Source organism: Quercus lobata, chromosome 2, assembly GCF_001633185.2.
Source record: "Quercus lobata isolate SW786 chromosome 2, ValleyOak3.0 Primary Assembly, whole genome shotgun sequence".
Classification (NCBI taxonomy): domain Eukaryota; kingdom Viridiplantae; phylum Streptophyta; class Magnoliopsida; order Fagales; family Fagaceae; genus Quercus; species Quercus lobata.
In genome coordinates this window covers 7,818,798-7,840,925 of record NC_044905.1, presented here as the reverse complement: position 1 = coordinate 7,840,925, position 22,128 = coordinate 7,818,798, and the positions used below count along the sequence as shown (strand labels likewise).

Here is a 22,128-nt window from a genome sequence, read left to right as displayed (position 1 = left end):
TTTTTTTGTTTTTTCTAACGTGGAATTTTGAAGTTATTAAAATGGTGAGTTGGTATTTTTTTAACGTTAGTTAACATATTTTAATATTATTTTTTAGCCATGTCAGCATGAAGCTTGTCAATTGTGCACACCGTTTGCCACATAAGTAATTTATGTTAGGAAGTTAACAATAGGGACTAAATTGACTGTAATTTGAAAATATCAAGGATCAAATTGACTATGATACCAAAATATAGGGACCAAAATGGTATTTTCGCCTTAATCTTATTTAAAAAAAAGAAAAGAAAGATAAAACTGAAATATAATTGTTTAACTTCCTTAATTTTTTTTTTTTTTTTTTTTTAGAAACAAACACACACACAAGAGAGAGGGAAATAAGTTTTAACACAAAGACACACCACAATTCCATTTAAAAGCCATGGTAATTTTTAAGTTTAACTTCCTTAAATAAATTCAAATATTTGACTGTATTCTTCTTAAAAAAAAATAACACTATTTATATTGCATCAATTAATACAATCATATACTTGAATTTAATTAAGAAGAATAAGATATAACTATATTTATTTTAGAATGATATTAAAGATATTACAAAATTTACAGCAAAAATGTTATAAACTGATACTTATCAAACACAAAAAAATTCAAACATTTATTTATTAAAATGTTTAAGTTGCCCCCGAATATTTTTGACACATTAGATTATAAGTTTTTATATTAAAATTTGTCTTAAGTTTAGAATCTTTTTTGGGTGCATTTTCTTCACCCACCAAGTGAATGACGTCACTGAATACGTCATAACCTGAAACACAAAATTAAAAACCCAGGAGTTGTGCTATTACTACATAATTGAGCACAATTTTTTGCTATAACTCGCCATGTGGCGAGTTGTGATTGGCAAAAGTGTATCAATAGGCTTTATGAAGATACATTTTTACCAATTAAAACTCGTCATATGACAAATTGTAGTACAAAATTGTGTCCAATTACGTGATTCTAGCATAATTCAAAACCCAGTGCATTGCATGGTCAGATGTGAGTTGCTTTACATTATAATGATGAACGAGTAATAACTATTCATATATAAAATGTTTTGTGCCACTTTTCCTCTCTACTTTACGATCACCAAACTAAAGCAGTACACTTTTCCTCTGTAAAACAACCTTAAATAGTTTCTTAGTGTTGAATCTGATTCCTGAACTGCCTCACCATTCTTATCAAAAACACTCTCTCCAACTATGCAGTTTCTTCTACTAGCGATTTTCATTTTCCTCCTCGTCTTGTTTTTCTTAAAATTCTTACATTCAATCATATGGGTTCCATGGAAAATCCAAGCCCATTTCAGCAAACAAGGCATAAGAGGCCCTGGTTATCGTTTGATCTTTGGAAACACGGCTGAGACTCGCCGTATGTACGCCAAAGCTCACTCAAAGTCGATGTGTTTGGAGTCTTTGGACCACGACATTCTTCACCGTGTAATTCCTTTCTACTACGAGTGGTCAGCTCTGTACGGGAAGACGTTTCTGTATTGGTTCGGAACTAAGCCCAGGTTGACTATAGCCGATCCAGATATGATCAAGGAGGCACTTTTGAATACGGGTGTGTCGTTTGAAAAATTGAGGTTCAACCCTTTGTCTGCGCTGTTCTTTGGACAAGGATTAATTGCGCTGAGTGGGGAGAGATGGGCACACCATCGAAGGATCTTAAACCAGGTTTTTAAGATGGAGACTGTTAAGGTACGTAATATACTCTTCTTCCTTTCAAGCTACTCAAGAAAATTATAAGTTTATTACTTGTCCATTTTGGTACACTTAGGTGGTGAACTCAAAACTCAATAGACTTAAAAGGACGTTCGATAAACCCTGAAATCGTTTACCTTAATAGGAATAGGATATAATTTGACCATCAACTTTAGCCATCACTCACTTTTATATATATTGGCTTAGTTCTACTTAAGTTTGACAAAGGATGTCCATTAAGCTAGCTCTGCTTGCAAAATTTACGTAACTATGTGAAACTATAATTAATTTTAGATTTTTTATATTAGTTTATTTGTAAAATATAGACTTTTTTTTTTTTTTTTTTTTTTTTTTTTTTTTTTTTTTTTAATTTTTAATATTCAAATTAATGTATAGCTTAAAGTTATACGTCTATGGTTGAGTCTAGTGGATAACACTAGTCGGGCTTGTTAGTTCAAGTTGTACCTACCCATGCACTTATTAGTTATTAATGCATGGGATCTAGGGAGGTTGGGTCGAGCAGTAAAGAGTTATGTAACATTTCTTACCATTTCAAAAAGAAAAGGTGGATGGTCTTTTTATTTTTCTTTTCGACTCATTCTTACATAGTTTCTTATTATATATATAATTTGAAATATCTTCTTTAGATTTTATATGATTTTTTTTAATTAAGCTGTGACCGTGTCTTACACATGCAACATAATAGTTTGGGTAAAGTTTTTTATATAAATGTTAAAGTTTTGGGTATTTTATATTTAAACATTAAACTTTCAAAATATTTCATTTAGTGTGCGTTTGAATTGCATTTTGAAGAAAAGATTTTTACGTTTTGTTGAAAATTTGGTGGATTTGGTGGGTCCCATGTTAATGTTCATATACTTTTTGATACTATTCATCACGTTTTGGTACTATTTATGAGCCCCACTGTACTATTTCAATTAACTTTTACCATTATTTACAGTACTTTCAGTAATGAGTTTTCAGTTTCTGCAAAATAAGCAGTATCTAAACACACCCTTAAATTAACCTCAAAATTAAAAAAAAAAAAAAATCATTTAAATCCAATAGCTTCAAATAGTTTTATACTATTATTAAAACTTTATAGTTTTAGATAAGTTTTATTTAAACCTCAAAATTTGAAATAAATTTCATTTAAATCACCTAATTATGTGGTGTTTAATGGTTGTTAATACAAATATAAATGGAGTGCTTTAGGATCTTTAAAATCTAAATGAAATCATTTGAAAGTTTACGATTTAAATGAAACATGACCAACACTCTTAAGGTTTAAAAAATAATTTACCATAATAGTTTTTATAAGAATTAAAATGTCATAAAAATTGTATAAACCAGAACTTGTTGTAAATTGACTAATTAAGATGTATTGACTCTGCATAGTTCATTAGATATAAAGGCAAAGGTGTAAACATAAAGGTGTAAACATACAATAAGAACCGCTTAGGCAGGTTCAAATCAATTTTTTATTAGCTCTTTGACCAATCACCCCAAGTGTCAAAATGGTGTCACAGGCTTGGGTTCCAGAAATTGTGGCTAGTACCAGGAAGATGCTCCAAGAGTGGGAGAAAGAAAGAGGAGGGAGAGATGAATTCGAGGTTGATGTGCACAAAGATTTTCATCGCTTTTCGGCAGATGTTATATCAAGAACTGCATTTGGAAGCAGTTTTGAGGAGGGGAAGAAAATTTTTATGTTACAAGAGCAGCAATTGCACCTTGTCTCTCAAGCTATAAGGAGTATCTATATTCCTGGTTATAGGTGAACATATTCAAGATTCTCATACTCTTACCTTGCTAAAAGACTTTCAAATTGTGGACATGTGTGTTTGAACATAATTTTTCATTAATTGCATATTTGTTGAAAGTTGAATAAAGTGAAGTTTTAAAAGCTATACATAAACAAAGAAACTAAAAGTTAAAAGAAAAATTTGATGGCAAACATATTAGTATCCGGAGCTTTTTGAGTAATTAACTATTTTCTCGGATGTGTTTCTTTGCCTTGTTGATTAACTACTTTTTCTATATATTTATATAGGAATGATTTTTGCATGCTAGTGTTCTTTAGGTGAATTGGAATTTTATGCTGTTTTCAAAAGTGACATTTTGGATTTGAATCCCTCTCCACCACCTAAAATGTATATTACAAAAAAAATGATTTTTTTTTACCTTGTACTTTCTCAGGTTTTTGCCTACAAAGAATAATAGAGAGAGGTGGAGACTGGAAAAGGAAACACGAAAATCCATTCGGACGTTGATCAATAACAATAGCAAAGTGAGAGAAAATTCAAGAAATTTACTCGGTTTGTTAATGTCTTCTCATAAGAATCATAACGGTGAAGAAGAAAAACTGGAGGAGGATGGAATCATAGATGAATGTAAGACCATCTACTTTGCAGGAAAAGAAACAAGTGCTAATCTTTTGACTTGGGCACTCATCCTTCTAGCACAGCATCAAGAATGGCAAACTAAGGCACGGGAAGAAGTTTTCCGCATTTGTGGACATACTGAACATCCCACTGCTGAGAATTTAAGCCAATTTAAGATAGTAAGTTAAATTTCTCACTAAGTTGCCTATATTCAAATTAAAACATTAATTCCCGTCTGAAGAGTGTTGATTTTATTTGATACTAGAGTAGTGTTCCTATTTTGTATCAATTTTTTTTTTTTTTTTAAAAAGGACATAGTTTTTGAAATAAGATATAAAACATAGACCATAGTTGGTAATTTTGGCTTACCGTTTGCACAACATGATGTTAATTTTAGTTCTCCTCACATTTGTATTCTCTCCAGTATCACAGCCACTAACGTTTACTATAAACATTAACTAACCCCAGTAATGACTACATACTATATTGTCTTGGCTTATTTGGCAATCCAAGTAATAACAATGACATTATGACAATAAGAATGAACTTAATTATCTTGTTTTTTTGAATATTCATTTGTCAATGGTATGGTTAATTAAGTAGTATAGTATCTCATGTTGGATAATATTCCTAAAAATAGTAAGTGATTAATATAATATAATTGAACTCAAATTTATTGCCTCAAGCTTTTAGGTCAAGTAATGTTCCTATATATTTTATTAACTCTTCAATTGAAATCTCCTCAAGGTATTCTATCCCTAATATTTGTTTCATGTACTATAAATATTTTTAAGCAATTAACTTTATTTATTTTTCCATTAAATATATAAAATGTCAAACCATGTTTTTCATAACCCTCAATTTTTACTGTATAGTTTCTTGCTCTTTTTCTACAGGTAAGCATGATACTCAATGAAACACTTCGTCTCTACCCTCTGACTGTTTTGCTAGCGAGGGAAACATCCAAAAGAGTTATGCTAGGGAAGCTTGATATTCCTACTGGTACACAACTCTATTTGATGATGACCTCCGTCCATCATGATACTGAGATATGGGGAACAGATGCACATAAATTCAACCCATTGAGGTTTTCTGAGCCTCGAAAGCATTTAGCGTCGTATTTTCCATTTGGATTAGGCCCCACAATCTGTGTAGGTCAAAATTTAGCCATGGTTGAGATGAAGGTAGCTTTAGCTATGATCATTCAAAAATATTCTTTTATATTGTCACCAGCATATGTCCATGCACCGATAATGATTTTAAGCTTACAGCCTCAACATGGAGCACAACTTGCATTTAAGAGGTTAATCAATTGAGGCTTTGAAGCCTCAGCTTGTGTATCGTGCAATTTATGTTCATGGTCGAATTGTTTGGAGATGTATTGTTTTAAATATATTAAAAATGATATGTGGATTTAACGTACTAAATATTGAACTTTGCATATACCATTAGACAAATATCTCATGGTGGATAAGAGTTTTACAATAATCTGAACATTATTTTCTCATTAGACAAACTCCTTGGTGTTTTCAAACCGTTCATATATCAATGTCCTCATCATGTTACAATGGACATGAATAGTTTGCTCGTACATGTAAGGTCCTAAACTCTTCCTGATCTTTGTAAACGACTTTAATCGGCTTATCGAGCTACTTCAATGTCATGGCTTATATTGAAAAATTGAAACCCTAGAAAGGCTTAAGACTCATCTCCTCATCTCCTCAGCTCAGAAGTCCTTTGGTTTTTATTAATAACATAAAAAATAATGCTAATGAGGTTATAAATGAATGACTTTGGATTTTATGGAAAAAAAAAAAGTCTTTCCGATTTAGAGAAGTTCATGATGGATGGTGCTATATATGTACATCTATTTAATTTTTTATATGTTGTATATATGATCAATAAATTTTTTATATATATATATATAAATAATATTGTAGTTATTATTTTATAGATAAAGTTTTCTTTAAAATTTGATAGGAGTTCAATCCCATTATTATATGCCGGTTAAAATGGATTTAATCAAATATTTTGGTTATAAAGTAATTCAAGTCGGATTAAAATATAATAACATGCATATCTAGGCCTCCTTGAAAATTAGAATACAGAGAGATAAAGAAACAAGAGGGTAAGATAAGAGAAGTATTTCATTTGCTTATTATTTCCAAGATGATTTTTTACAAGTGATCACAGCTTCTTATAGCAATAACTAGTCTCCCTAAATCTGTTATACAATCAGTTATGAATAGCTAGATCTAACTAACTACAACTAACTACCATTGCCTATTATCCTATAACTAATTTCCAATTAAACAAGCTTTGATAGCGCAACACAGTGCACAGCAGTAGCTTGATTCACAACAGAGTTGACTCTGGCTGCGTTTGTTTTGGGTGAAAACCTTTTCAAGAAATTATTTTACACCCTTGTGTGTTTGGTACCAAAGGAAAATATGGTCAACCTGAAATTCTTTTACACTTTGATCGTAAAAAACCCCTTCTCACCCATAAAACCATTTCCATTCTTATTTTACCTTCAAAAGTTTTACACTTCTCACACAATCCTCACACACACTCATAAACATCACACAATTGAAGATCTCAGCCCACCCCTCCCTCATCCCCGATCCACAAACACCCAAGACCCACCTCTTCGATCGCCAGCCATGCACCGACAAGTACAGGTTGAGCTCCGATCTTGACAACCAACTGTAGGCCGTGCTCCACCAGGCTTTCCAATGCATTGGCTGATCTGGCTGCCACCGACCACCAACCCACTCCACTCCACCCCCAAACCCACCCGATTTGACTGCCACCACCTCCATCCACTCCGATCCTCTCTTTCCCTCAATCTCTCACTCTTTCTTCCTCCTCTCATCGAGTTTGTGAATAAAAAAATGTTTTTATTTTGATTTTTGGTTGTGTTAAGTATATATTTTGAATTTTTCTGTTATAAAATTTGTTTGGGAGCTAAGAAAATGATTGAGAAAATGTGAAAAATTTGTAGGAAAATAGCATTTTTAGAATATTACCAAACACCATAAATCGTTTTCTAGACTATTTTCCATTGTAGAACCAAACACCTGGATTTCATTTTCTTTACGGTAATTCATTTTTCCCTACATTCATTTTACACTCGGAATTCGATTTACATTGAACCAAATGCAGCCTCTATCATTGAGTAACTAAACAAATCCTTAATGGAAACCAATGTTACTGAGTTGCATGAAGTAATTTTTTAAAGATGTTAGCTGTGCACGGTGCCTTACATGCAAGTGGAGAGATAGGCATGCATGTCTGGTACATGGTCTCACTTATCCATGCATGTCTGCCAATTTTACTCCCAAATAAAATTGTGGCTGATGATTCACTGTGTTCTAGGCTTATTCTAGAGAGTCACCAAAATCCTACAATATATTTTGTCATTAACACCCTCTAAAAGCCTGTTTGGATATCACTTATTGCTGAAAATTGAAAATTTATTGCTGAAAACATTATAGCAAAATAATTTTTAAATATGTGAATAGTGCCGTGAGACCTAATTTTAAAGCAAAATTTACATTTTTCCGTACTTGTGGGTCCTGTAAACAGTACACGGAACCTAGAGAAAAAGCCAAACGCCCAATGCATCAGTGCTATCCAAACTCACACTAAATGCACCTTTACAACTACACCATTTTTTTCATTTAACTGTGCATCTTCTTTTTATTGTTTTTTATTTATTTATTATAAAGCGGTAGGTGGACTCATGGAGTAGTTTGTAGTTCACAAATATCGGATAGACTTTGATTACTATTTTAATTATCGTTTCAATCTTATTAAAAAAAAAAAAAAGATAAAACTTAAATTCAAATATTTGACTGCTTTTAAAAAATAGGGCTAATTACAACTTACCCACCTGTAGTTTATCCAAAATTTAAGTTGCCTATCCGTAATTTGAAATTTGACACTTTACCCACTTAAATTAACTCAATTAGGGTTTCGTTACCCACCTCCATTAAATATGAGGCTAAATATGTATTTTACTCTCTTTTATGTCTTTTTCCTCTCAAAACTTAAAATATATATATATATATATATATATATATATATATATATATATATAAAAGAATAAGATAAAACAAGATAAAAAAGTGAGTGTTTATATAAAAATTGTGAACAAACATTACATATCAGATTTTGATCATCCTATATATATGCGAACTAGCTTTCAAATTTTAGTTTGAATCATGAAGTTGCTTTATAGGCTTGTCGTGGATTCCAAGTTGGGACCATGTGACAACTTCCAATACCTCTGCCAAAAGTTCCATACGGACCATACCCACCTAGTCATATGCATAAAAATCAGTAATTCAATTGTCCACAATTTTAGAGTCTGAGAGAAAACGAAAGAGAGACCTAGAAAAGCAATAAAATAGTCTGAATAGCAAGCCATCTTAGCTTTTCTCTTATGCATGTTTGATACTAGCTTGACCTCCCCTACTATTCTCGAGTTATCTGCTTAACAAAGAACGAACCAATATAAATTAACAAAGAAGAACTTGTGGACTAAAAATATAGAATATATATACAAATTATCATTTGTTTTAAATGTTTAATTAAACTGTTATGAAATCCATGAATCTAATAGCTTCTATGGTGGTGGTAATATTTGTTCATAATTTTTACAAAAAACTTCACTTTTTGATCTTGTTTTTTTTTTTTTTTTTTTTTTTTTTTATATATAATTTTTTTATGGCTTTTTATGTTTTGAGAGGAGAGAAACATAAAAGAGAGCAAAAATACAAATTTAGCCTCATTTTTAATAGAAGTGGGTAACAAAACCCTGATTGAGTCTCAATTGAGTAAAATATCAAATTTTGAACTACGAGTAGGCAACTTAAATTTCGACCAAACTACAGATGAGTAAGTTGTAATTAAGTTGTAATTAGCCCTAAAAAATAACACTATTTATATTAATTGCATTAATTAACACAATCATATACTTGAATTTAATTAAGAAGGCTAAGGTATAACTATATTTTATTTTATTTTTTAGAGTTATTAAGGATACTATAAAATTTACAACAAAAACCTTATAAAACCAAACAGATAAATAATTCAAGCATTTATTAATTAAAGTATTTAAGTTGCCTAAAGTGGCCAAGTATATATATATATATATATATATTTTGTTTTTTGAAGGCAAAACCGGAATTCATTCATTATTCAAAGAACTGGCATCCAAGTACAAGGCTTCAAGAGCTGGGGGGGGGGGGGGGGGATTCCTCAAGCCATACAAGTTCATCCTCTAAGTGACTAGCAAAATGTGCAAGGCTATGAGCCACGGAGTTGGCACTTCGCTTAACACATCCAATAGTACAGCTTCTAAACCCAGTAGCTAGCGTGCGAATATCGTCATATATGTGTCCTAGCCGTGATCTGTCCAACTGTGGAGAAGAAATAGCCTTCATCACCACTGCATTATCACCTTTGATCACCAGGTCCATGAACCCCGCATCCATGGCAAACTCAACCGCTTTCCGACACGCTAACGCCTCTGCTTCTTCGCTGTTTGCCACTGCCGGACCTTGAGCTGATAGGTCTGCCATCACTTCTCCCAAGCTATTCCTCACGATAACTCCCACCTCGGATGATCTATTACCATCAAAGACTGTCGCATCGAAGTTAAGTTTATACACCGAACCTGTGGGAGGTCTCCAAACCTGCACCAATCCCGGGTTTGTCAAAATAGCCAACTAAGCTTGCGATCCCTTGAATTCCTCCACATACTCCCTTGCATGTGTATTCAAAAGTGTTGGGTTCTGTATTTTACCCCCATGTAGCATCGAGTTGCGTTGATTCCAAATAACCCAACACTAAACCCAAAATAATTCTTGCTCTTCACTGGACAGATTGATGATAACCTCCACCACCAGCTGCGTAAAGTCCATTTGCCTGATTCTAGCTTTCTGCAACCTCCTCAAACTCCCGGCCCAAACATCTTGCGCCACTACCATAGAACATGAAGAACAGACTCCGAGTTTCCTTTATAGCATTCGCAGCCATCATCCTTTATTACTCTACGCCTAGTCAGATTCTCTCGTGTTGGTAGCACATTTTGGTAGGCCCTCCACCTAAAGACTTTTATTTTGTTTGGGATATGTAGCTTCCACAAGTGCCCCCAAACTAGGCTTCCATACACTTCCCTAGAGCACTCCTCCATACCAGCCTCCTGTCTTGCTAATCCTCTAGCAATGTGATACCTCGATTTGACAATATATTCTCCATCTTTTGAGTGTAACCACATGAGCAGATCAACTGTTGATACATTAATTTATAAGTTTTTGTATAATAACTTAATCATTTTTCTTTCAACTTTCTTTCCCCCACTAAGTGAATTACGTCATTGAGTGCGTCATAACATGAAACACAAAATTAAAAACCATTGCTTTACATTTTAATGATGAACAAGTAATAACTATTCACATATAAAATGTTTGGGCCGCTTTTCCTGTAGTCTATATGATCGCTACAAACTAAAGTAGCACACTTTTTCTCTGTAAATCAACCTTAAATAGTTGCTTAGTGTTGAATCTAGCTAATTACTGAACTGCCTCACCATTCTTATAAAAAACATTCTCTCCAACTATGCAGTTTCTTCTACTAGGGATTTTCATTTTCCTCGTCTCGTTTTTCTTAAAATTCTTACATTCAATCATATGGGTTCCAGGGAAAATCCAAGCCCATTTCCGCAAACAAGGCATACGAGGCCCCGGCTACCGTTTGATCTTTGGAAACACGGCCGAGATTCGCCGTATGTACGCCGAAGCTCAGTCAAAGTCGATGTCTTTGGACCACGACATAATTCACCGTGTAGTTCCTTACTACTACGAGTGGTCAGCTCTGTACGGGAAGTCGTTTCTGTACTGGTTCGGAACAAAGCCCAGGTTGGCTATAGCCGATCCAGATATGATCAAGGAGGCACTTTTGAATACGGGTTTGTCGTTTGAAAAAATGAGGTTCGACCCTTTGTCTGCGCTGTTCTTTGGATCAGGATTACTTGCGCTGAAGGGGGAGAGATGGGCACACCGTCGCAGGATCTTGAACCAGGTTTTTAAGATAGAGACTGTTAAGGTACGTAATCTATATATATATATATATAAAACCGAAACTTTTGAAACTTCCACAATTTTTCATGTCATCACAATATTTAAAATATTTAAATTAAATTAAATTTTTCACCTCATCACTGTTTTCTTTTTCCAATGCAAATTAGACTTCTAGCCAAATAAGGACACTCTCCCACCGCCTCTACTCTCTCCTATTTAAGAATTGCTTGCGTAGAAAACCTAAGCCCCAAAAACTATTCGCGGAGAAGATGATGTTTGAGGACCCTCACCACAAAGTGAATATTGAAACTGACATCTTTTTATGAAGGTTGGTCAATATCTTATATTTATATGTATGGCAGTTGGTCACCACTATTTTTTTATTATTTTTATTTTAAATTCTTTTTATTTTAGATTTTATGATTAGATATGCTATTATCTTCTTTTGCCGCAACACAATTTTTTCCTTAACACTTATTTTTCTTCAAGAATTTTTTTGAGGCCGGCTCATGCTTCACAATTCACATATTCCACTTATGTATTGGACTCCTCTCCTTCTTCGGTCAATGCATCAAGGTTAGGGTTATTTGATTTGTTCAATAAAAATTATAGATTTGTTGCTTTTTCTTATAAGTTTGTCAATTGTTGTTTTGTTTATTTAATTGCTGGGCTTGAATCTTTTAATTAAATCTTCAAATTTTTTTAACCTTTTAAAAGTTTTAATATTTTGAATTTTAACATTTAAAAGGTAACTCATATTTCTCTAATATTTCTATGTTGTGTAGACATATTTTTTTTGTTTATTATATTTCTCCATTGTGGAGTCACATAATTTTTGTTTTGTTTTAATAAATTCTTGGCTCAAAATCTTCTAATTGTTTGGTTTACATATGAATTTTTAAGTTCATTTTTTGCAATACATTTAATTGTCTGGCCAATTTCAATAGTTGAAAAGCTATAATCATGGATTCCCTTCTTTCTATTGTATTTCTCTATTGCGTAATTATATATATATATATATATATATTGTTTTATTTCAATACTTTTGAAGCTTTGAATCTTTTGATTTTTTTTAAAAAAATTTTTTTGGCCTTTTGGAAGTTTTAACATCATAACTTTTGGGTTTTATTTTTTCTATTATCAGAAATTATTTAGAAGATTTCAATGAATATCCATGGATTATTCTTTTTGAGGGTAACCCATCTTTATCTTATATTTCTATTCCTAACTTTTTTTTCCTATATTTTTTTCTTTAATTGTTCGTGTTTACGTCTCTTTTATTTTTCTTATTTTTACTTTCACAGCGTATGTACATATTGTGTATGTTCTTTGATTCTTTCTTTAATGATTTTTGTATGAGTATGTGTCAACGTATCTGGGTACTTAGGCAAAATCTATAAAGACTAAAGATGCTTTTTTTTTTTTTTTGTAATGAATCCTGTATTTGAAAACCCTAAAACAATCTCCTTTGTCTGTCTCCACTAAGAGAGAAAACCCTAAACTTCAATTTCTTTGGTACGCTTGCTATTGCTTTTTCTCTTTTTTGTGAATAAGTTTTTTTTTGCTTTTGTTTTGTGTCTGGTGGAGGTGATCTTGCAGCTGTCTGTTCTTCCAGACCCCATGAGATTTTACATGACTTTTATTGGCGATGGAGTAGTACTTTACAATACATAGTATAGCTACAAGTATTGTAGTAAGTTTGCTAACTTTTTGTGTGGTTCAAAGATGCTATATTCTATATTCTTTTAGATTATATAACCTTAAGATTTACCTTATGGAGACGTATGTTAGGTTGTCTCACATCAGAAGTAGCTTATTGCATTTGTTGTACAAGTTTTCAATTCCTTTTGTGTGGGTATTTTTTTACAGTTGTGGAGTAAGGTATATGCACTTTATGTTATCTTATGTTTTCTCTTATAGTGTCATGCTTCATATTTTCTTTTCAAAGTGTTCGACAATGTTTGAACCAAATTTTTCATAAATTAGGAAGAATTGGATAAAAAAAACTTAGAAAAGCTTTCCATCCTTACTAAAATTGTCTCACAATAATGACTTTTTTTTTTTTAATAATTTATAGGTTCTGAATCTTTTAATTTTTAATTTTATTGCCTTTTGAAAGTTTGACCATCTAAATTTTTTGGTTCAATTTTTTGCAATATCTGAAACAGTTTAACAAATTTCAACTGTTATAACTATGGATTATTCTCTTGAAGGTAACCTATTTTTCTCTTATATTTCTCTATTTGGTAGTTGTGGGGCCAAAGAAAGTGTAGCCCCGGCCTAGGCCCAGTTTATCTTAAGGTCCGCGGCCCAAGCCGAGGAAAGCCATTGCCGAGGATGACCTCCTCCTCGGCACTTCACTAAATGCCCAAAGAGAGGAACAAAATGAGTGTAAGGGCAGGGCCAGGAAAAAAGCAGCCAACACAGTAATACGGAATTCGGCGTCTGACAGGCTCATGCCCATGCCCATGCGCCTTTCCAGCAACTCTCAACCACTCTAGGTATGGGTCGACTGGACAGGCCTGCACCCCAAAAGTAAAATCAACACGTGGATACAAAAAAGGGGGATGGAGCACCAGTATAAAAGGAGAAGAAGATAAAGCTCTAAGGGACTCCGGCTAAAAAAAAAAAGGGAAGGGGTTTAACTAGGGAAATCAAACCCGCCCATGCAGTATTTCCCATAGGAACTACTACCAAGCAGATTATCTATGCCCAAGACCATACCTTTGAAGCCCACTCTCTACAAATGATATTGTGAGGGTCTCCTTTCGTACGAGCCCAATACTATCTTGGGATCGTAACAAATTGGCCACCTACAATTGGTGCCGTCTGTGGGAAGGTTTGTGTCTTGGCATAGATGATGGTTTGAGACAATACCCGTGTCGTTTCTACCAGCCACTTACAGTGCTCTAGCGTAAAGCTTCGATAGGGGCTATGATCCTTGACTAAGGGCTACACTTATAGCGTCAGCCACGTAGATGGTTCAAGGGGCTCAGCTGAGGATTTCATTCCCTTAAAGTCAAGGCCCCACAGATGAGAAAAGCAAAAAGTACAAGTTTTGGACAGAACCAAGGCCTTGCACGGTCCTCGGACTCAAGCCTCTGGGGAAACCAACTACTTAGAAGAAAAAGTACAAGTTTTGGACAGAACCAAGGCCTTGCATGGTCCTCGGACTCAAGCCTTTGGGGAAACCAACTACTTAAGAGCAAAAGTACAAGTTTTGGACAGAACCAAGGTCTTGCATGGTCCTCGGACCCAAGCCTCTGGGGAAACCAACTACTTAAGAGCAAAAGTACAAGTTTTGGACAAAACCAAGGCCTTGCATGGTCCTCGGACTCAAGCCTTTGGGAAAACCAACTACTTAGGAGCAAAAGTACAAGTTTTGGACAGAACCAAGGCCTTGCATGGTCCTCGGACTCAAGCTTCTAGGGAAACCAACTACTTAAGAGCAAAAGTACAAGTTTTGGACAGAACCAAGGCCTTGCATGGTCCTCAGACTCAAGCCTCTGGGGAAACCAACTACTTAAAAGCAAAATTACAAGTTTTGGACAGAACCAAGGCCTTGCATGGTCCTCGGAATCAAGCCTCTGGGGAAACCAACTACTTAAAAGCAAAATTACAAGTTTTGGACAGAATCAAGGCCTTGTATGGTCCTCGGACCCAAGCCTCTGGGGAAACCAACTACTTAAGAGCAAAAGTACAAGTTTTGGACAGAACCAAGGCCTTGCATGGTCCTCGGACTCAAGCCTTTGGGGAAACCAACTACTTAAAAGCAAAATTACAAATTTTGGATAGAACCAAGGCCTTGTATGGTCCTCGGACCCAAGCCTCTGGGGAAACCAACTACTTAAAAGCAAAATTACAAGTTTTGGACAGAACCAAGGCCTTGTATGGTCCTCGGACCCAAGCCTCTGGGGAAACCAACTACTTAGAAGAAAAAGTACAAGTTTTGGACAGAACCAAGGCCTTGCATGGTCCTCGGACTCAAGCCTTTGGGAAAACCAACTACTTAAGAGCAAAAGTACAAGTTTTTGGACAGAACCAAGGCCTTGCATGGTCCTCGGACTCAAGCCTTTGGGGAAACCAACTACTTAAGAGCAAAAGTACAAGTTTTGGACAGAACCAAGGCCTTGCATGGTCCTCGGACTCAAGCCTCTGGGGAAACCAACTACTTAAAAGCAAAATTACAAGTTTTGGACAGAACCAAGGCCTTGTATGGTCCTCGGACTCAAGCCTCTGGGGAAACCAACTACTTAAGAGCAAAAGTACAAGTTTTGGACAGAACCAAGGCCTTGCATGGTCCTCGGACTCAAGTCTCTGGGGAAACCAACTACTTAAGAGCAAAACACAAGTTTTGGACAGAACCAAGGCCTTGTATGGTCCTCGGACTCAAGCCTATGGGGAAACCAAGTACTTAAAAGAAAAGCTACGATACATGGGCCTTAGGAACTATTCGAAGAGAATTCCCCCATTAACGGTTGGGTTAATCCCTACACTGAATGGATTGCCCAGCCTACCCTCAGACCCTCAGTACCAAAGGGATTGACGCAATTTAGAGCAATGTGCTACCAAAAAACACAATTGAGGTTCCTCACTGCTCGGCTACCCTCTCGGATGAATTATTTAGAGTTTATCGTTCTCGGACATTGGTCTAGCATGCATCGCGCAACACTCAGCCGTTATCCCGGTTAGTTCCAAGAGTTTAATTTATTGATGATTACCATTGTTATACTTGATAATGTCCGTAAGTTTGAACTAGTAGGAATTTGTGTTAAGGCATTTTTCTGCTCCGAGTATCATTAAAGGCAAGCTTATATCTAATATTCATGCACAAAGTAGTTGTTGCAGAAAAGAAAAGTATTTAGAAAGAAATAAACGCATCTTTTATTAAGACAAAGGAATAGTACAGTGTACAATGAAAAGCTGAAATAAGCTTACATTAAAGCTAACTGCGTAAGTAAAAGAAAAATACAAGAGAGTAAAGATAAAGCTGAAGGAGAAGCACAGAGGAGAGGTTGGTTGCTGCGCCGAGATATTGAGTAAGAGAACCATTCCTCAATACTTTTACATGCCCATAACTCAGGCAACAAAAGAACCCGACGAGGGGTCTGCACCTTCGAAGAAAATGTGCAGAGAGCACCTGGTTTTGGGCTAGCACCGCTGAAGAAAAGGTGCAGGGAACCCAACTTGGGGCCTGCACCGTTGAAGAAAAGGTGCAGGGAGCCGGAAGTTGGGGAGCCCCGCGAAAATTTGCCTGCGGCAGGGCAGACGGCGCTGATGGCGGAAATTCCTTCTTCTGACATGCCAAAAATCTGGCATGACCAGAACCTGCTTCGGATTTTGACTAAAAGAGAGAGGAAGACCATCTTCCCGCTGTCAAAGCGGAGGACCGGCTTGAACCTGTGCCATCCTTGTCCGTACCATATCACCTTGAGGATTCGGTGCCTTTGAAACGGGTAAAGACCCTTCATCCCCACCCACGCCTCAAGCATACTGCCCTGAGGCTAAATGACACTGAAAATGGAGACTGAGTATGGCAGATGGATTGTGTTTCTGAAGGAAGCAGAAGGGTTTGTATGCAAGGGGAGTGACCCCCTATCCTATTTATACACAGAGCAGACCGGTGGCATTTAACTTGTGCAAATTTCCAAGGAACGCTACAGACAAAGCAGACTGGACTCAATTTCCAACCTCAACCTCAGCCGTAGGATCTGAAGATTCTCGTGAAGGCGCGCCTCGAGTACCGAAATATCAAAAGGCTCCGCGCGAATGAAAAATAAAGGCGCGTCCCTTGGTTTGACACGACTCCGAGTAAATGGAAAAATGCAAATATTTATGGAGTGTAGAATCAGAACAGGCTATGATGTAGGCCCAACATTATCAAAACACTCCTTCCCAACTAAAAGTCGGGCAGCAGGCTTTTGAGGGGCTATTGTGGGGCCAAAGAAAGTGTAGCCCCGGCCCAGGCCCAGTTTATCTTAAGGTCCAAGGAGAGCCATTGCCGAGGACGACCTCCTCCTCGGCACTTCACTAAATGCCTAAAGAGAGGAACAAAATGAGTGTAAGGGCAGGGCCAGGGAAAAAGCAGCCAACACAGTAATACGGAATTCGGCGTCTGACAGGCCCATGCCCATGCCCATGCGCCTTTCCAGCAACTCCCAACCACTCTAGGTATGGGTTGACTGGACAGGCCTGCACCCCAAAAGTAAAATTAACACGTGGATACAAAAAAGGGGGATGGAGCACCAGTATAAAAGGAGAAGAAGATAAAGCTCTAAGGGAATCCGGCTAAAAAAAAAAAGGGAAGGGGTTTAACTAGGGAAATCAAACCCGCCCATGCAGTATTTCCCATAGGAACTACTACCAAGCAGATTATCTATGCCCAAGGCCATACCTTTGAAGCCCACTCTCTACAAATGATATTGTGAGGGCCTCCTTTCGTACGAGCCCAATACTGTCTTGGGATCGTAACAAATTGGCCACTTACAGTAGTCATATATATTTTGTTTTGTTTCAATAATTTCTAGGCAATGCCAGTATTTTTTTTTTTTCCTTCCTTTCGGACGTTTTAACATCAGAATTTTTTAGTTATTTTTTTCAATATCTAAATTTGTTAAATAGATTTTTTGCAACCCATTGCATGTTCAAACAATGACTTATTCATCAAATTGTAACTCAAAAAGATAGGAGCAATTCACGCAATAGTATAGTTTCATAATCAATTTTAGTCTATTTAAATAAAATTATAAAATTTTATAAAAAATAATTTTTTTTAAAATAATTTTTTTAAAACAAACTTAATAAGGAGTAAAACTCTATTTCTCTAACAAATCCAACTTAAACTCAAACTCAAATGTTGGTAATTTATCTCTAAATTTGCAAGATTTCATTTAAGAATTAATTTATTTTCTTAAAATTTACAAACCAATTTCTTTTTAAAGGAGAAAACACCAAATTGTAATCACTCAATAGTTCTCAAACTATTTGTAGCCGCCTCCTTTCTTTTTGAAACCCTATGTTATTTTGTTTTTTCTTTCAAGGAGATTGTCTTTATGTCATAATACCACCATAGGAACCTACAGAGAACATCTCATGGATAGACACAACACCAAAGATGCTAAGAAACCTAAGATGGTTACAGCAAGTTTGGGTGATGTAGTTCTCTTCACGTAAAGCGATAAGCTAATATAACAAATAGGTTTGCAACAAACTCTTTTTTTTTTTTTTTTTGACCCGTTAAAATTTAAAATTTATTGCTTCATGGGTTCATGTACTTTTTTCTTTTTCTTATATTTCTCTTTTGAATAGTCTTTTTTTTTTAATTGTTTCAATATATTATTCTTTAATTATATTTCAACATGTTTAGCAGATTTCAATAATTATACTATGCATTATTCTTTTGAAGGTAATCAATTTTTTTTTTTTATTCTCTATTGTGTAATCATATACATTTTGTTTTGTTTCGAAAATTTATAGAAAGTAAATCTTATGATTCTTTAATATTTTTTGGTCTTTCATAAGTTTTAATATTTGAATTATTCTTTTGATGGTAACACATCTTTTTCTTATATTTCTCTATTGTGTAATCACACATGTGTACACACACACACACACACACACACACACATATATATATATATTTTCTATAATTTGTAGGTTCTGAATCTTTTTATTCCTTTCAATGGTTATAACAATGGATTATTCTTTTGAATATAACCCATCTTTCTATTATATTAGTTTCTTTATCAAATTGTAACACAAATTGAAGTCATACAAGAACAAATCATGTAACGGTGTAGTTTCTTAATCAATTTAAGATTTTATTAAATTATTTTAGTTTACTTCATAATTAGGTAAGTTCCCGTGCATAGCACGGGTTAGCGACTAGTATAATTAAATACTCTTCCTTTCGAGCTACTCAAGAATATTATAAGTCTATCACTTGTCCCTTTCGGTACACTTGGGTGGTGAACTCAAAACTCAATAGAGTTAAAAAACGTGCAAAAAACCCTGAAATCGTTTACCCATAGATATCTCTCATGGGGAGTGAAATAATTTGACCAATCACCCCAAGTGTCAAAATGGTGTCACAGGCTTGGTTTCCAGAAATTGTGGCCAGTACCAGGAAGATGCTCCAAGAGTGGGAGAAAGAAAGAGGAGGGAGAGATGAATTCGAGATTGATGTGCACAAATATTTTCATCTCCTTTCGGCAGACGTTATATCTAGAACTGCATTTGGAAGCAGTTTTGAGGAGGGGAAGAGAATTTTTATGTTACAAGAGCAGCAATTGCACCTTGTCTCTCAATCTATCAGAAGTGTCTATATTCCTGGTTTCAGGTGAATATATTCAAGATTCTCATATACTCACTTGCGATTCTGACTTTCAAATTGTGGACATGTGCGTTTGGACATAATTTTTTTATTAATTGCTTATTTGTTGAAAGTTAAACAAAATGAGGCCTTAAAAGTTATATATAAACAAAGAAACTAGAAGTTAAAAGAAAAATCTGATGGCAAACATATTGGTATCTGAAGTACTTGATTATTTCCTTGGATATGTTTCTTTGCCTAGTTGATTACATTTTCTATCTATATAGAAATGAATTTTTCATGCTAGTGTTCTTTAGGTGAATTGGAATCTTATGGTGTTTTCAAAAGAGATATTTTGGATTTGAATCCCTCTCCACCACCTAAAATGTATATAAAAATGATTTTTTTACCTTGTATTTTCTCAGGTTTTTGCCTACAAAAATAATAGAGAGAGGTGGAGACTTGAAAAGGAAACACGAAAATCCATTCAGATAGTGATCGAGAACAATAGCAAAGTGAGAGAAAATTCAAGAAATTTACTCGGTTTGTTAATGTCTTCTCATAAGAATCATAACGGTGAAGAAGAAAAATTGGAGGAGGAGGGAATCATAGATGAATGTAAGACCATCTACTTTGCAGGAAAGGAAACAAGTGCTAATCTTATGATCACTTGGGCACTCATCCTTCTAGCACAGCATCAAGAGTGGCAAACTAAGGCACGGGAAGAAGTTTTCCGCATTTGTGGACACAATGAGCCTCCAACTACTGAGAATTTAAGCTACTTTAAGATAGTAAGTTAAATTTCTCACTGAGTTGCCTATATTCAAATTAAAACATTAATTGCCGGTCTGAAGAGTTTTGATTCTTTTTTATACATATTTTGCCTGAACATTTCAAAACTATAAATGAGTAAGTTTCCATTTCATTGATAATGTACCAGAATGTGTGTGCGCTTTAGAACATAGTTGGGACTCATAGTTGTTGGTAATTTTGGCGTACCGTTTGCACAACATGATGTTAATTTTAATGCTCACGTTTGGATTCTCTCTGGTATCACAGCCATTAAATTTTTCTATAAATATTAACTAACCCCCATTAATGACTACGTACTATATTGTCTTGGCTTATTTGGCAATCCAAGCAATAACGGAGTCAATAAGAATGAACTTAGTTGCCTTGTTTTTGTAATATTCATGTGTCAATGGTATGGTTGGTCAAGTAGTATATATAGTCTCACGAGTAATGCCACAAACACTAACTTTTTTACAATATTTTTACAAATTGCTGATGTGGCTTTAACATTTTTCAAATAGTTATTGTAAGTAAAATTGTGATGTTAATGATGGGCTTATATTAGAACTAGTAAGAATTTGTCACATCTACAATTTATAAAAATGTTGTAAAATAGTTTGTATCTGTAGCATTACTCTAATCTCATGTTGGATTATAATCCTTAAAAGAGTAATTGATTAATATAATATAATTGAACTCTAATTTATTGCCTCAAGCTTTTAGGTCAAGTAATGCCCCAATATGTTTCATTAACTTTTCAATAAAGTCTCATCAAGATATATTTGTTTCATGTACTATAAATATTTTTAAGCAATTAACTTTATTTATCTTCCATTAAATAAATGTCGAACCATGTTTTTCATAACCTTCAGTTTTTGCTTTATAGTTTCTTGCTCTTTTTTTACAGGTAAGCATGATACTTAATGAAACACTTCGTCTCTACCCTCCGCCTCTTTTGCTAGCGAGGGAAACATCCAAAAGAGTTATGCTAGGGAAGCTTGATATTCCTATTGGTACACAGCTCTATTTGATCATGACCGCCGTCCATCATGATATTGAGATATGGGGAAAAGATGCACATAAATTCAACCCATTAAGGTTTTCTGAGCCTCGAAATCATTTAGCCTCATATTTTCCATTTGGATTAGGCCCCAAAATCTGTGTAGGTCAAAATTTAGCCACGGTTGAGACGAAGGTAGCTTTAGCTATGATCATTCAGAAATATTCTTTTGTATTGTCACCAACATATGTCCATGCACCGATGATGACTTTAAGTTTACATCCTCAACATGGTGCACAATTCGTATTTAAGAGGATAATTAATTGAGGCTTTGCAGCCTCAGCTTGTGTATCGTGCAATTTATGTTCATGGTCCAATTGTTTGGAGATGTATTGTTTTAAATATATAAAAAATGATATGTGGATTTAAGTTTGTTTAACTAATAAAATCTTTTGCTATCAAATAAGGGACTAAGTATTGAATTTTGCATATACCATTGCATAAGACAAATATATTATGGTGGATAAGAGTTTGTATTTGATCAAATTTTATTTTCTCATTAGAAAAACTCCTTAATTGGTGTTTTCAAACCGTTCATATATCAATGTCCTCATCATGTTATAATGGACAAGAATAGTTTGCTCGTACATGTAGGGTCCTAAACACTTCCTGATCTTTGTAAAAGGACTTCCGCTTATCGAGCTACTTCAATGTCATGGTATATATTGAAAAATAGAAACCCTAAAAAGGCTTAAGACTCATCTCCTCAGCTCAGAAGTCCTTTTGTTTTTCTTAATAATATGAAAAATAATGCTAA

At 34.8% G+C, this 22,128-nt stretch overlaps 2 protein-coding genes and 1 pseudogene across 2 annotated transcripts; 2 read left to right on the top strand and 1 right to left on the bottom strand.

Moving 5' to 3' along the window:
• The first annotated feature begins 1,238 nt into the window (after positions 1-1,238).
• Positions 1,239-5,460, top strand: LOC115957353 (cytochrome P450 734A1-like). The gene is made up of 4 exons (XM_031075578.1): positions 1,239-1,736; positions 3,269-3,513; positions 3,936-4,299; positions 5,017-5,460. The coding sequence occupies exons 1-4, from the start codon at positions 1,239-1,241 to the stop codon at positions 5,434-5,436; spliced, it is 1,527 nt and encodes a 508-aa protein (XP_030931438.1). The 3' UTR covers positions 5,437-5,460.
• A 2,874-nt stretch (positions 5,461-8,334) lies between these two features.
• On the bottom strand, positions 8,335-10,116 carry LOC115958405. Its single transcript, XM_031076828.1, has 3 exons — positions 10,024-10,116; positions 9,397-9,822; positions 8,335-8,442 (listed from the first exon to the last, which is right to left on the bottom strand). The coding sequence occupies exons 1-3, from the start codon at positions 10,114-10,116 to the stop codon at positions 8,335-8,337; spliced, it is 627 nt and encodes a 208-aa protein (XP_030932688.1).
• Positions 10,117-10,747: 631 nt separating this feature from the next.
• LOC115974354 lies at positions 10,748-21,638 on the top strand (annotated as a pseudogene).
• The last annotated feature ends 490 nt before the right edge of the window (positions 21,639-22,128 follow it).